This window comes from Corvus moneduloides, chromosome Z (assembly GCF_009650955.1).
Source record: "Corvus moneduloides isolate bCorMon1 chromosome Z, bCorMon1.pri, whole genome shotgun sequence".
In the NCBI taxonomy this organism is placed as follows: Eukaryota; Metazoa; Chordata; class Aves; order Passeriformes; family Corvidae; genus Corvus; species Corvus moneduloides.
The window spans coordinates 51,622,606-51,635,519 of record NC_045511.1 but is presented as its reverse complement, the minus strand read 5'-3'; the positions used below and the strand labels follow the sequence as shown (position 1 = coordinate 51,635,519).

General features: G+C 41.6%; 1 protein-coding gene across 2 annotated transcripts in view; it reads left to right on the top strand.

Annotated features, from left to right (window-relative positions):
- Positions 1-313: 313 nt before the first annotated feature.
- The window catches only part of PTAR1 (protein prenyltransferase alpha subunit repeat containing 1), a 29,768-nt gene continuing 17,167 nt past the window's right edge, over positions 314-12,914 (top strand). Inside the window, exons 1-3 of one of the 2 annotated variants that reach the window (XM_032097180.1) lie at positions 314-439; positions 6,051-6,220; positions 12,499-12,565. In XM_032097180.1, coding sequence (XP_031953071.1) covers positions 354-439; positions 6,051-6,220; positions 12,499-12,565 — 323 coding nt within the window. In that variant the 5' untranslated portion in view covers positions 314-353. The remainder of the gene's footprint in view (positions 440-6,050; positions 6,221-12,498; positions 12,566-12,914) is intronic. The other variant, XM_032097179.1, reaches the window with a different exon arrangement.

Genomic DNA, 12,914 nt, shown 5'->3' with positions numbered 1-12,914 from the left:
CTACGCACAGTTAATGCTTTGTAAATACATTAATTTCCAAATGACAAGCAAATACAGAAGTTACGGTTCAGAATCACAATCACCTCTTCGCATTCAGCCTCGAAGATAAGCGCTCCCATGTCTCTTGGGAGTCAAGAGAAGCTGTACACACATGCTTATCTTTTAAAGTACGTGGCCCAGCGCGACTGCTGACATAAAGGCACGCACTGACAAAAATCCCGTGAGAATGATCGGCGGCCGCTCCCGCCGTGCCCCGCCGGCCGCGCCCCGGCACCGCCCCGCGCCCCGGCACCGCCCCGCGCCCGCCGCGGCCGCGCTGCCCCGGAAGCGCTCCCGCCGCCGCCTGCGGGAACATGGCCGAGTCGCCGGAGGAGGTGGCGGTGCTGGTGCAGCGGGTCGTGAAGGACATTCACAACGCCTTCCAGCGGAACCCACACATGTGAGTGCGGCCGGGGCCGGGCGGCGCGGAGGGAGCGCTGCCCGCCTTGCGGCCCGTGCGCGCTCCGCGGCCGCCGGCGGGCGGGGTGCGGGTCCCGGCGGGGCCGGCCGGGGCCGGGGCCGGGCCCAAGGTCACGCCGTGAGCGGCCGCGGGGACCGGCCGGGTGTCCTCCGAGCGGGAGGACCGGCCCCGGGCGGCTGCGGTGGCACCTGTGCCTCGCTGGGGCAGGGCGCCGTGCCCTTGTGCTCGGTGCTCTCCTGCCGCCGCGGCTTCTCCTGGAAAACGCCGCGGACTCGCTCCGGGGGCCTGAGCCGCTGACGACCCGTGCGGTGCGGCCAGAGCCACCTCGCCGGTAAAACCTACCGAGTCATGGAAGCCAGCGGGGGCTCCGCAGTCTGGAAGCGATGAGTATCTTTTCAAAGGAAAGTTGCTAGGTGACCTCTCTCTGAACTCGATGTTTGGCAGTATTAAACGCATCTCACAGTCGGGATGGGGCTGAGCGTTCCCGGCGGGTGGGCCAGCAGGAGGCAGCGGGTTCTCGGTGTGCCTGGAACAGAGCTCTGGCGCTGGTGGGAGCAACGCTCAGGATTGAAGCCTCCTGAATTGCACCCTTGCACAAACAGAGCCGTGTGGTGAATACCACCTTCAAATCTGTATCTGTTGGCAGAGGTGCCAGTCCTTTTCATTGTGTTTTGTTTTGAGGGAGACAGAATGACTATGAAAATGCAAACTACAGTAATTGCTATTTTGTGACAGTCGGATATATCCAGCAATCTCGGGGGCAGATGGTGTGTTTTATTTTCAGTTCCATTGTTGACCAGCCTTGAGACCCTGTTTTAAGTGCGTCTCATATTTCTGTGTCCCAGAACATATTTCCCCAGCCTTTAAGACACAAACTAGGGAAGTATCTTTAAACGTACACACAAGCTCCATGTTAGTTATGGCAAGTAAGGTAGCATATAATGAATAACAACTTCATAACTTAAGTCAGGTGTATTTGTGTCAGTTGGAAACTCTGCAGTCTCTGAGGTGGTGGCCTATTAATCTGTTCCAGAAAGTGATAAGCTAAACAATTGCATGGGAAAATTTCATGGCACCTAATTTATCCCTTTGCTTAAAAGAGAAGATTAGAATAATACCCTCATGTTTCTCTAAATGTAGTAAGCAATCTCGGTGGGCGGCCAGATTTTAAAATGCAGCATATGGATGCTGTTTAAAAAAGCTGCGTTTTGCCTTGAAGCTTCATTTTTAGGATGTGAAGCATAATGTGCTGTAAACAGCCAGTATTTATGAATGAATGTTCTGATTTTTTCATAGTTCCCACTCTTCTGCCAGAATTCTTTATTGGTAGCAAACTTTGAGATGGTGTTTTTGAAGAATATGCTGTTATTGCAGTGTTCTGTCATAGATGCAGTCTCAGAGATGAAAGTAGGCTGCAAGAGTTGTGAGTGTTGAGACTGATGCACTGTGGAATGCTTCAAATGAGAAAGCACAACCTGCTGCTAGTTTATCCCTCAGAGTAGAAAAGGTGACAGTTTTGTTTGCTAGACTTCTGACGTGGTTGAAACTACTTGGAATGGGACTCTGCAGGCCAGTGTGGGCTGTGGGCCCTTTGCTGTGCTGCCTCTGTGCCTCGGGAGCACCAGGCTGCAGCCGTGCTGGCCAGGTGTTTCCATGTATCTGCATCTTGTCTTCCTGCTGCTGGCCAGCTGCAGTTCCTGACACGTGGTATCCTCCTGAATTCAGCATGTTACAGATCCAGGTTTGAATTCTTTTATGTGGGATATGCCTAGATTCACTGAAAATAAGGAATCTGCTACATGCAGGATGTTCTTATTCACTTACTATACTTTTGTCCCCTACTCACTTCCTCTCCAGCATCTGTTGACCCTTGTCTTTGGCTGTTTGTATGCCTACCCACTTAGCATCTGTCAGAATGGGTGTTTTGTTTTGATAGGTTCATAGTTTCATAAGTTTTAAAATGGGATCTGCACTAAAAAGCATGTAAAAATAAAGTTTTAGACTAAATACAACATAGGATTGATATTTCTCCTTTTTTCACTTTAAATGAAATTTGCCACAAGACTGTATTTTTTTTTAAGATGAGCTTCTAACTAAATACGCAACGCAAAATTCTTTTTGCCTTTTCTCTCTGATAGCACCACTTATTTTCAGTTAGATAACTGTGTCAGCATACTAGTTTTCAATTTTGTGAGCCTTCTTTTACATTTAAGTGTTTTTACCCAGTATTCCAAGCACAGATCTTGATAAAGTCACATATGTGAGCTATCCCGGTGGAACGTCCCATCACCAACAGCGAGCAGATCAATATATACTTTCTCTTTGAACTTTGCTGTTTCTTTACGTGTAAAATGAAGCAGAAACAGATGAGCTTCTCAAAAAAGTACATGAATTTGTTGGAAATAACTGGCAAGATGAACTCTTAGATGGTAGCCCAGCATTTGTGTACAAAATATGAAGGTACTGCTTATATTTTGCCAAGAGAGGTTGGATTATATTAAAGGTGATCTTCCAGAAAAGAAGTCAGAGAAGGTCTGTCCGCATGGAGTGCCTGAAGCTGAAGACCCATCATGGTAGTGTCACACAAAATGGTTCCTACCCTAGATGTACCCTGGTATTATGGATTTGTGACAGAGGGAACTTTTTCGTATTATCATGGCTTTAAAAGTTTACAGCAGATTGGCTAGGGTTTGTTGTGGGGAGGGCCATTGAATGGCTGAGTCAACAGACTGGGACTCTTGAAGCAGGTGCTGCAATGGCTTGTCAGTACTGTTCTGTCCTGGCTAAGGTTTGCATTATGGACCAGGTCTGAATTTTGCAGCTCCAGGGTCTCTCAGATGTCATTTTGCACATCATCTCAGCTCAGGCTGAAGAAGCTCTGTAATGGCTTAAGACTTCATGACAATGCACTGAAAACCTTCCACTACTTCCTGGCTGTTTCCACAGCATATTTCAGGAATATGAACTTATGTGGTATCCTGTAAATGTAGACATAATTTGTGAAATTTTTGGAACGTGACTGTGGTGCCTGCTTTGAGGAAAATAAATGTAAAAACACCAAATAACTTCTAAACTTCAAGACACAGTATCAGAAATCTGGGGAGAGAAATTGAATCTTACTTTAGACTAACGATACAAATACCAATGAACTGCAGCCCTCAGTTGGTGTCTCCTTCAGTACTGAGAGCATTTTGCTCCTGTCGCTTGACCTAAATGCAGGGACTGACCATTCTGCAGTGAGTTTGGGCAGTCCTGTCATATGAACAGCTTCCATCATATGGCTGGGACGTTTTGCATGGTCAGTCACTTCATTTCACAAGCACTAATTCAGCAGTGTCTGTATCTGAGTCCTGCTGCAGAAGCTTGCTTTGGGTGCATGATGGAGCAGACACTGCAGTCATTCTTGAGCAGTGTCTCCTGGTAGGCTTGCCCTATTACTTAGTCCTTTTGCAGATCTGAGGGACCTACAGAAGGACAGTTAGATGGTGCCCTGAATAAATTGTTTTGTGAGATAGGCACCCCACCTTAGATAAATCTGCATCGCTGGTATTTCACACTGTGAATTCTGTTGATTCTCAGGAACTGAATGCAACATGATGATTTCTGAAGCACATGAATCATCAAAAATTATACCAAAGTGTTGGAGACAAGGTTGTTACCAGATGACAAATATTGGTTTGCATCTTCACAAAAACTGAGTAGTCGCCAGATAGTGCAGTACAAAAAAATGCTTTATGTGTTACTGCATTTCACTGTGCAGTGGGTCTAGTCCTCTGGTGATTTTGACTTTCAGAGTGCATTCTGGATTTGAAGTGTTTCAGCCTGACTTGTCAGCTTTGTGCAAACTGTACCTGTGTATCATTTTGGCATGTTCAAAGCAGTATTGTGAAACTTTGCTAACCCAAGTCAGACCTTTTGCATTTGGTAATAAGTAAAGGTGTGGATGTGTGTTTTGTGGATTTTTTTCTCTCCTTGCTGTTTACCTTTGGTGTACTGTTTGTAAGTTACAGCAGGTAAGTTCTTGTGGTAATTCACAGAGCTAATTAGCCAAGCTGTGCCTGACTGCATCTTCACTGGTTTTGAGGACTTTGATGTCCCTGTATGTAAGGCCAGACAAAATTTGGCCAAGGACCAGGTTTAGTGTTCATAAAGGAAAGACCCAGCAATAAGTACAAAATTCAGGCTTTTAAGATAATGTATTGAAAGAAGCAGACTGGAATGTCATTTTAAGTTTAATCTTACTAGCTTCTTGAAGAGCTTAGCTTGTGTTAAATGGAGCAGCACACATGAGGATCTTGATTTGATACCCGTTGCTTGCTTTTGGTGGGGTAGGAGAATGCTTTTTTTCTTCTCTCTGTTCTCAGCTGACTAGGGAAGCTAAAGGGACCTGAGTGTGTGTTTGGAGACAGAGCCACATGATTTGCAAATGTTTTACCTTGAGATCACCTTACCTGTGCTTTTTTTGGCATGTGATATATGTTGTGATATATGGAAGATTGAGTCTGTTTTCTGAATAAGCAAATACACTCTTAAAAAAGCACACTGTGCCACTTCTGGTTACTTCAGTAATAATCCAGTGAAGACATAGAACTAAATCAGCACACTCAGTGTACCCAGTAGTAAAATTTATTTAAGATAATTGAGGTTGAGAGGCTGTCACTCGAAGTGTATCTGTAGATCTTGTATTAAGAAAACTTAAGATGGAGAATTCATTTCTGAGCTCACAAGAAATATTTTCTATCCTGTGTGAGAGCTGAGGATTTCCTTCTTTAGCAACAAATTTTTCCATCGAATGGGAGTTTGTGGAGAAATTATGCATAATGGAAAGCATAAAATAATGTTGGTTTCTGTCGATACAAGTGTGAATCCTTGATGAACCGTGTTTATTTTTAAGAAGCTGCTGAAGCTGCTATTCCAACATGCTAGAAAAACCTGATGAAAAAGTAAAATATGGTATGGCCCATTGAAACTAAACAGCTGAGTCTCTTCTGCTTGGTTTGCTGGTGCGAATGCTTGTGTTTGTCACTGTTGTTTTAAAGGCTTAAGTTTCTCCTACAGAATTGTCATCTCATCAGAGATGCCCTCTGTGTCTCAAATCTTCCCCCTGTTGATCATGCTGCCTTGCATGGGACAATGAAAAATGGTATGTGTGGAAATGAGCATATGGCTGTCTGTGTGGTTTTCTTCTGTGTCATCTTTAGTCTCAGAGCACCTGGTCAGGCTACTACTGCAGGGCACACCTGGCTAGCTTTTGGTCGGTCAGGTGCCTGTACTAGTTAACATGTTCTGTTTCTCTTGCTGAAGCAGTTGTTGCAGCTCTGTCACATTTATTACAAAAACAGAGGTGCTTGTGTTGATTCAGCTGAGTTAAACTGCTTGGATGACAACCTAAACACAGAAAAAATGGGGCCTTTGTCATTTAGGATCTTTGTGAAAATCGAATAAAACCTTTTAGATTACAGATTTCAGCAAAGATGAGGAAAAAAAAGATGATGAAATGTTTGGCTGGGAAGCATTGCCAGCATGCGCTATTGAGAAAAACAATTGTCACCTACAGGAAATAATCTTATATTTCTTTCTGTTTTTTAAGAGATGAAATTGGATTAATACCCTGCCCTGAAGCCAGATATAACCGGAGCCCTATTGTCCTGGTAGAAAACAAGCTTGGTGTGGAGAGCTGGTGTGTGAAGTTTCTTTTGCCGTATGTCCACAATAAACTTCTCCTCTACAGACAAAGAAAACAGTGGCTGAACAAAGATGGTAAGTTCTGGGTCGGAGAAGAGAATATTACATGATTCTTAGTGCACATTTTTTATTCATCGTGGAATCATTTAGTTTGGGAAAGAGCTTTAAGGTCAGAGTCCAGCCATAAACCTGACACTGCCAAGTCCAACACTAAACTGTGTTCCTAAGTGCTGTGTTTACCTGTCTTTTAAAATGCTTTTAGGGAGGGTGACTCCACCACTTCCTGGGCAGTCTGTTCCAATTTTGACAACACTTTTCAGTGAGGAAAGTTTTCCCCATATCCAACCTAAACCTCTCCTGATGCAGCCCAAGACCATTTTCTCTCATCCTGTTGTTTGTTACCTGTGGGAAGGGACTGACACTTGGCTACAGCCTCCTTTTAGGTAGCTGTAGAGAACAATAAGGTTCCCCCAAAACTCCTTTTCTTCAGGCTAAACACCTCCAGCTCCCTCAGCTCTTCTTTATAAGACTTGTGCTCCAGTTGCCCTTCTCTGGACTCACTCCAGCACACTGATGTCTCCATGAGTACATGGAGACGGTCACTGGTGTGATCCTGCTGGCCGCACTGTTGTGATCCAAGCCAGGATGCCCTTGGCCCTCTTGACCACCTGAGGACGCTGCTGGCTCACATTGAGCTGGTTCTGGCCAACAGTTCTGGGTCCTTTTCCTCCAAGCATCTTTCCAGCCACTGTCCTCCAAGCCTGTAGTGTTGCATGGAGTTGTTGTGACCCAGGGGCAAGACCTATCAGAACCTCATACAAGTGGCCTTGGCTCATCAATGCAGCCTGTCCAGATTCCCCTGCAGAGCCTTCCTACCCTCCAGCAGATCAGCACTCCCACCCAGCTTGGTGTAATCTGCAAACTGACTGAGGGTGCACTTAATGCCCTTCTCCGGATCATTTACCCTTGTTAATGCCAGCTTAACCTGTTCTGGAAGAAGTGATGGTTACTGAGGAGAGCAGGCTTTGGATTGTGCATTTTAACAGCTTAAACAAGTTGTAGGATCATCTAGTTGAAAATGTAATTTCTTTCTCTCTTGCCCAAACTGGAAACGTTAGAGGGAGACAGCTTACTTGAATGAGTTATTTAGGGAAGTGATGTTAGTTGATACGGAAAGAATTTCCTCCTGTTTTCCTGAGTCAGAAGGAAAATGTGGTAATGCATATATCTAAAGTAAGAAATGAGTGCAGTGTTTCAGATGAAGAGGTACCACAAAGTATTAGTCCCTACAGCTTGGTAATTGTAAAGTTTTATTTCCTTTCTCATCTCTTTGTTTTGGTTTGGTTTTTAGTTGGTTTTAACTTGCATGTAAAATTCTTTGGTATATGTTCTTTAAAAAAATTCAAAATAAAGAATTATGAACAGATGTGACATAGGAGGTATTTGACTACTTATAAGGTGTCCTGTTCAGAGTAAGAATGAAAAAGAGTAACTAGTTTATGAAACAAGTTTTTTGTTTATTGTTGTGGTGTCTTCTAAATAGCAGTGTAGATCAGGAGGAGATGTCTGGTCAGTAGCATCTCTCTTTTGATACCTGCTTTTCTCTTCTTTAGTATTTTATTGCCGTAGTCTGTTTCGCTTTAAGTGGATGAACCCAGCTGTGCATCGATTCTCATTGAAGTGCAGTGTACAGCACAGACACATTTATAGACTCAAGTCTATAAATGTGCACTTGAGCTTCTTTTGCATTCAGGGATGATATGGAAAAGAAGGTTGAGGTCTTTAGTGGATCTTGGAGTAGGAGCATTCTTAAGGCAGTGAATGTTGCCTACTTTTGTCTACTTGGTGGCAGAGTCTAGATCCGCTAAACACACTTAGATTTGTTAAACACACTTTGATTCCTTATTACAAACATACAGATGCATAATGCAAGCCTTTTGGAAAGAGTGGCATGAAATGGCAGTCAAGGCAGATTGTGACAAGGAGGAATGCATTCACCTGGCAACATGCAGTCTTCCAGTGCTAGCTGTACACCTTGGGTGTGTTAGAGTAACAGTGCACTGGCTTGATCCTTAGAATTAATTACCCTTCAAAAGAGTTGCTCAAAGAAGTTGGAGTGTTTTCATGTGTTGCTGGGTATGACTGACCTGTTGATTGTATTTTATTTTTGTCTAACAGATTTTTTTGTGTGTTTTTGTGTCATTGTGTTTCTCACACTCCTCCCAGAGGGTTGATGTCATGTCATTATGTGATTATCTAGGAAGAGTATTTTATGGACTTTAAAATTTTTACATTGCCCTTTATTTTTTATTTTCACAGAATTTATTTTCTTTAATATTTTTTGTCATTACAGACATCTTTAAAAGACTCTATTCCTAGGGGATGTGTATTGCTAACATAAGTAACTTCATTTCTTCTTGGCCTTTGTGTTCTATGGTTAGAAACCAGGATCTTTTTGATAACTGCCACCAAGCTGCTGCTGATTTATTCAGTTTTGATAGAAACTGGTGATTGTGACATCACTCCAGACACTCATTTATAATGCAGATGACTACAAAATCAATCAAAAGAGATTTAATACCGGGAATAAAACTAATGTTGACTGACACATAGTGAGATACAAACTTCAACATTTGAACAGTTGAACCTGCTACCACAGGCAATCTTAGCGACACCAGTGGTTCTCATTGCAGTGCTTTTGGAGGTCTGAGGTAGGAGTTTGGGATGTGTATTGTTACTATGCTGCAGATCTCCAGCAGGGAGACTTCATTTTGGTGTCAAGTGTTACTGTGAAGTCTCACCGTTGAAGTTTCCACACAGACAGAAACTTCTTGTTTCAAGCCAAACTACAAACATTGAGATCTGTGTCATGTTTTCGGATGTCTGAAGATGACTGATAGCCATTACCTGTGTGCTAGCACCCTGCTGCAGTCACAGCAGTGCAGGTGCTTTGTTGTGGTGACGCGCCGTGATGCCACAGGGATGGTGTCTGTGAGCCTCTGCTTCCCTCATGGGTGAAACCTTGCAGAACCCTTCCTCTCAAAATGCAGCTCAGAAAGCTCTGTCAGTGAATATGGCAGTAGGATGAATTTTAGTGCCTGCAACTTGTTTGGCTTTCTTTTGAAAATGAAACTCCATTCTGCTTTGTCTCTTCACTTACAAAAGTCGGTTTCAGATGCGTGAGAAGAGGTGATCTACAGCATTTTCATGTCTGCTGAGGTTTTCTGTAACCACTGTAAAACACAATCAGGGCCTTAATGTTAATGACCTGTTTGAAAAGGAGTTTAGTATGTTTTACCATAATTAAGTTTCAAATTTGATAGAAGGTTTTAGCAGAAACTGAACTGCAGTGGTGGAGAGAATGAAGGCAAAAATCTTTCCCAGGTTGGCTTAGAGACTTGTCTCTAATGTGTCATAAGTATGTATACCCTGTCACGAGATGTTGCATTTTTTTTTCAGTATTCTGAAGGATTTGGCTCCAGATTGCTTTTGACAAAAGTGTATGCTTGGAATTTGGCAGGGTAGTTGTTTTCTTTTGCATCTAGTAAAGAGGTAGATTTGTCTATTACTGCTTCAGAACTCAGCTGTATATTCTGTTGAAGCTTGTTATAAATGGTGATTGCAGATGTAGTCTCTAGTTACCTCTTCTGTTTTGTTTGAGTCACTGTAAGCCATTTAAAATAGAACAGAGCAGAAAAACAGATTTAAGTGTCTGTTTTTAGATGTGGCATCTGATATTTTTTCTGATGGGATCTTGGAAGAAGAAGGTGCTTTATAGTCATTCATTGGTAGGTTAGTGACACAGGTGTTTAATTTAGTTACAGTTTCTTTTGGATACTTGGAATCCAGAATAATGACTGCTTCTCTTGCAACTATTTCAGTTTAGAAATCTGAATTTTACAATATGTTCTTATCCTTTCGCCAGTATTTTTAAAATTTATGCGTGCGTGCTATTTATATTATGTCAAGATGGTTTTCTGAAATTGTTACAAACTGCTCCCAGAATGTCTAAAAAATTGGATATAGCCGTATTTAAAAAGTAAGCTAAAACCTTATTGTTTTATTCGTCATTTTGCAGTTGGGGAGACTTTAATGTGCAAAAGGGCATGTTCAGTGTGAGCACCTATAATGCTGTAGTTTGCCTAAAATGTATCTAGTAGAAAGTAATTTTAAATTATAAGATATGTTGGGTTTTATTACTGACACGGGGAAATAGCTGGCAACTACTAGAATTGTGTCCCAGACCTGTCATAAGACTTTCTATTGAAAAGTGGCTCAGAGGTTACCAAATTGTGTCATTTCACATCGCTGGCTCAGAATCTACACTTCATGACTCTTCAACTGTTACTTACATCAAAGAACATTGACATGAAAGAATTGGATATTACTTAGAGATTTTCCTTTTATCTTTCCTTTGGTAAGGTTCAGGATGCAGTGAACCTCTGTAATGGGAAAATGGACAAAATGTTAAATGTAATGGGAAAATGGACAAAATGTTCTGTGTAAGTCGGACTTGATTGAGTGCTGTTACAGACCTATGAGATTACCAGAATGGTCGTATTAATTGGAAATAATGACTAAACAAACTGTATGGTTCTAAGTGGACTTTGAAAATCTTTCCTAAAAAGTATTCAGAAGACTGAAATAGGTTGTAATAAACTTTTGCTTGATGTGTATGTAACATGTACAGTGGTAGTACCTAATAGTTACTAAAACCATTATTGTAGGTAAAATGGAAAATGTACATGAAACAATCACAGCTCACAATTTTAACTGTACCTCCTTATAAAACTGATGTTTTGTTAAATGTTGCCAAACTAGCTTTTGAATGTAAAATTGAAGCAGTAGCCACAAAACACTTAGCAGATGTTTAATTTTATGTATGTTCAATTTTGTGTATGTGGGTAGTCCTGGTTATTTGAATTGGGATAGTCAGCTGCATAAAATTAAATGGGTGTTGAAATACTTCTTGTTCAGGAATTGGGTATACCAAGGAAAAATATTGGTACATTCAAGCAGTAAATTAGGAAGAAGCTTTGCACATATGAGAAATATTTATTCCTTGGCAGCAGAGAGGGGTTTGACTAAAACTTGTGAAAATAGAAAGTTAAGTTCATTCCTTGAGACAGTTTTCAAAACATCACAGCTTAGTGCAAAGTCAACAGTACACTAAAGACTTCCACACCACACCCCCCATCACCCCTTGCATTATATGATGGCTTAGCATGTTCCTCATAAGGAAGAACATTATGAAAGCTACAAAATTTCTTTGCTGGACATAAATGATCAATCAGTCACCCAGTAATACATGAAGGTATTTCACTTTTTCACCTACTCAAGTACTAACTTCCATTTCAAAGATGTGTGAAGCTGTGTCCCTTTGCATTTTGAATTAATTTATGTCCCATTACTGTTGAATTTTTTCAACGACTTCTTAACAGTTCATTTTACAGTCATATTAATCAGAGATCTGTTTCCATGAGCACCATCTTCTTCCTTCAAGTAATAAAGTACCTCTTATTTGCTGGAAATCACCAGAAGTACTATCTAATTAGTATGCTAAAAGCAGGGTGATTAGGAGAGACTGTAGCCAAATTTAATTGACAGTAAAAGCTTGGATAGTCACATTCAGTTTTTATGACATAGTTAAAAATAAGGGTAATACATAAATCTACAGTATACAGTGCTTAAATGCAGGGATGCAAACAAGTGTTGGGAGTTTTGCTTAGGATTTTTACTGAATTAGTCCTAAAGTTTCAATCTGAAGCGCTTCACAATGTATTTAAAGTGTTTTCTGTGCAGTTCAATAGGGAGTACTTTTGTAATTCTTATTCATAGCTGTGGTGTTTCATTTTTTAGCTACAGGTTTTTTATAGTGTGTGTATTTTTTGTAACAGTAGAGTATATGGCAGCCATCTGCAGCTGCCATATACTTACTGCTTAGCTGCCATATACTACATACTAAAATAGTAGGGTATATTTTTACTTCTCTGTAGTATTTAAAAATCTTTGGATCTTCTTTGAAGAGTTCTCTGCTTCTCATACATAGTGTGTGTGCAGTTAAAATCACTGAATACTCAAGGATTTTGTATAACTATCTTTCCTTGCTGAGGGCATACTCAGTTCATTATTTTAAAAAATGGAAAGGGAGTATATGGCAGATCTTGCTCCCTCTTAAATTAAGCTAGCATTTCTTCTGGAATGAGACAGAGCAGTATTTTACAGAGGTGGTCATCCACAGGTACAGCAGCCCGTAGCGGAGAGACTTTGAGGAATGAGTAAGGGACTGCAGAGAGATCAGTGCTGTGTGCAGATCATTACTAATCCTAATGTCTCTTGTTCCATTGTTGTAGAGCTGATAGATATCACATGTACCCTGCTACTGCTGAACCCCGACTTCACCACTGCTTGGAACGTGAGGTATGTTGCACTCAGAAAATGCCATCGGAAAGACCTGAGCCTTACATGAGCAAGCCGAAAGCTTTGTTTCAAGTGGTAGGTAGTGACACAGCAAGAACTTGTCAGCTAAGAAGTACTGAAGGAATGTTAAAAATCTCTTCTTTCCTGTATACTGCAGATAGTTTAAGACTGCCCTTTTTTGGTTTTTATTGGGTTTGGTTGGTTGGTTGGGTTTTTTGTTTGTGGGGTCTACTTGTTTGGTTGGGTTTGGTTTTGGGGGGTGGTTTGGGGTTTTTTTTTTTTAGTGCAGGCTAAAGATTACGGTGCATATGAAGGCACATGTTTGCACCACATTTTCACATGTATAAGT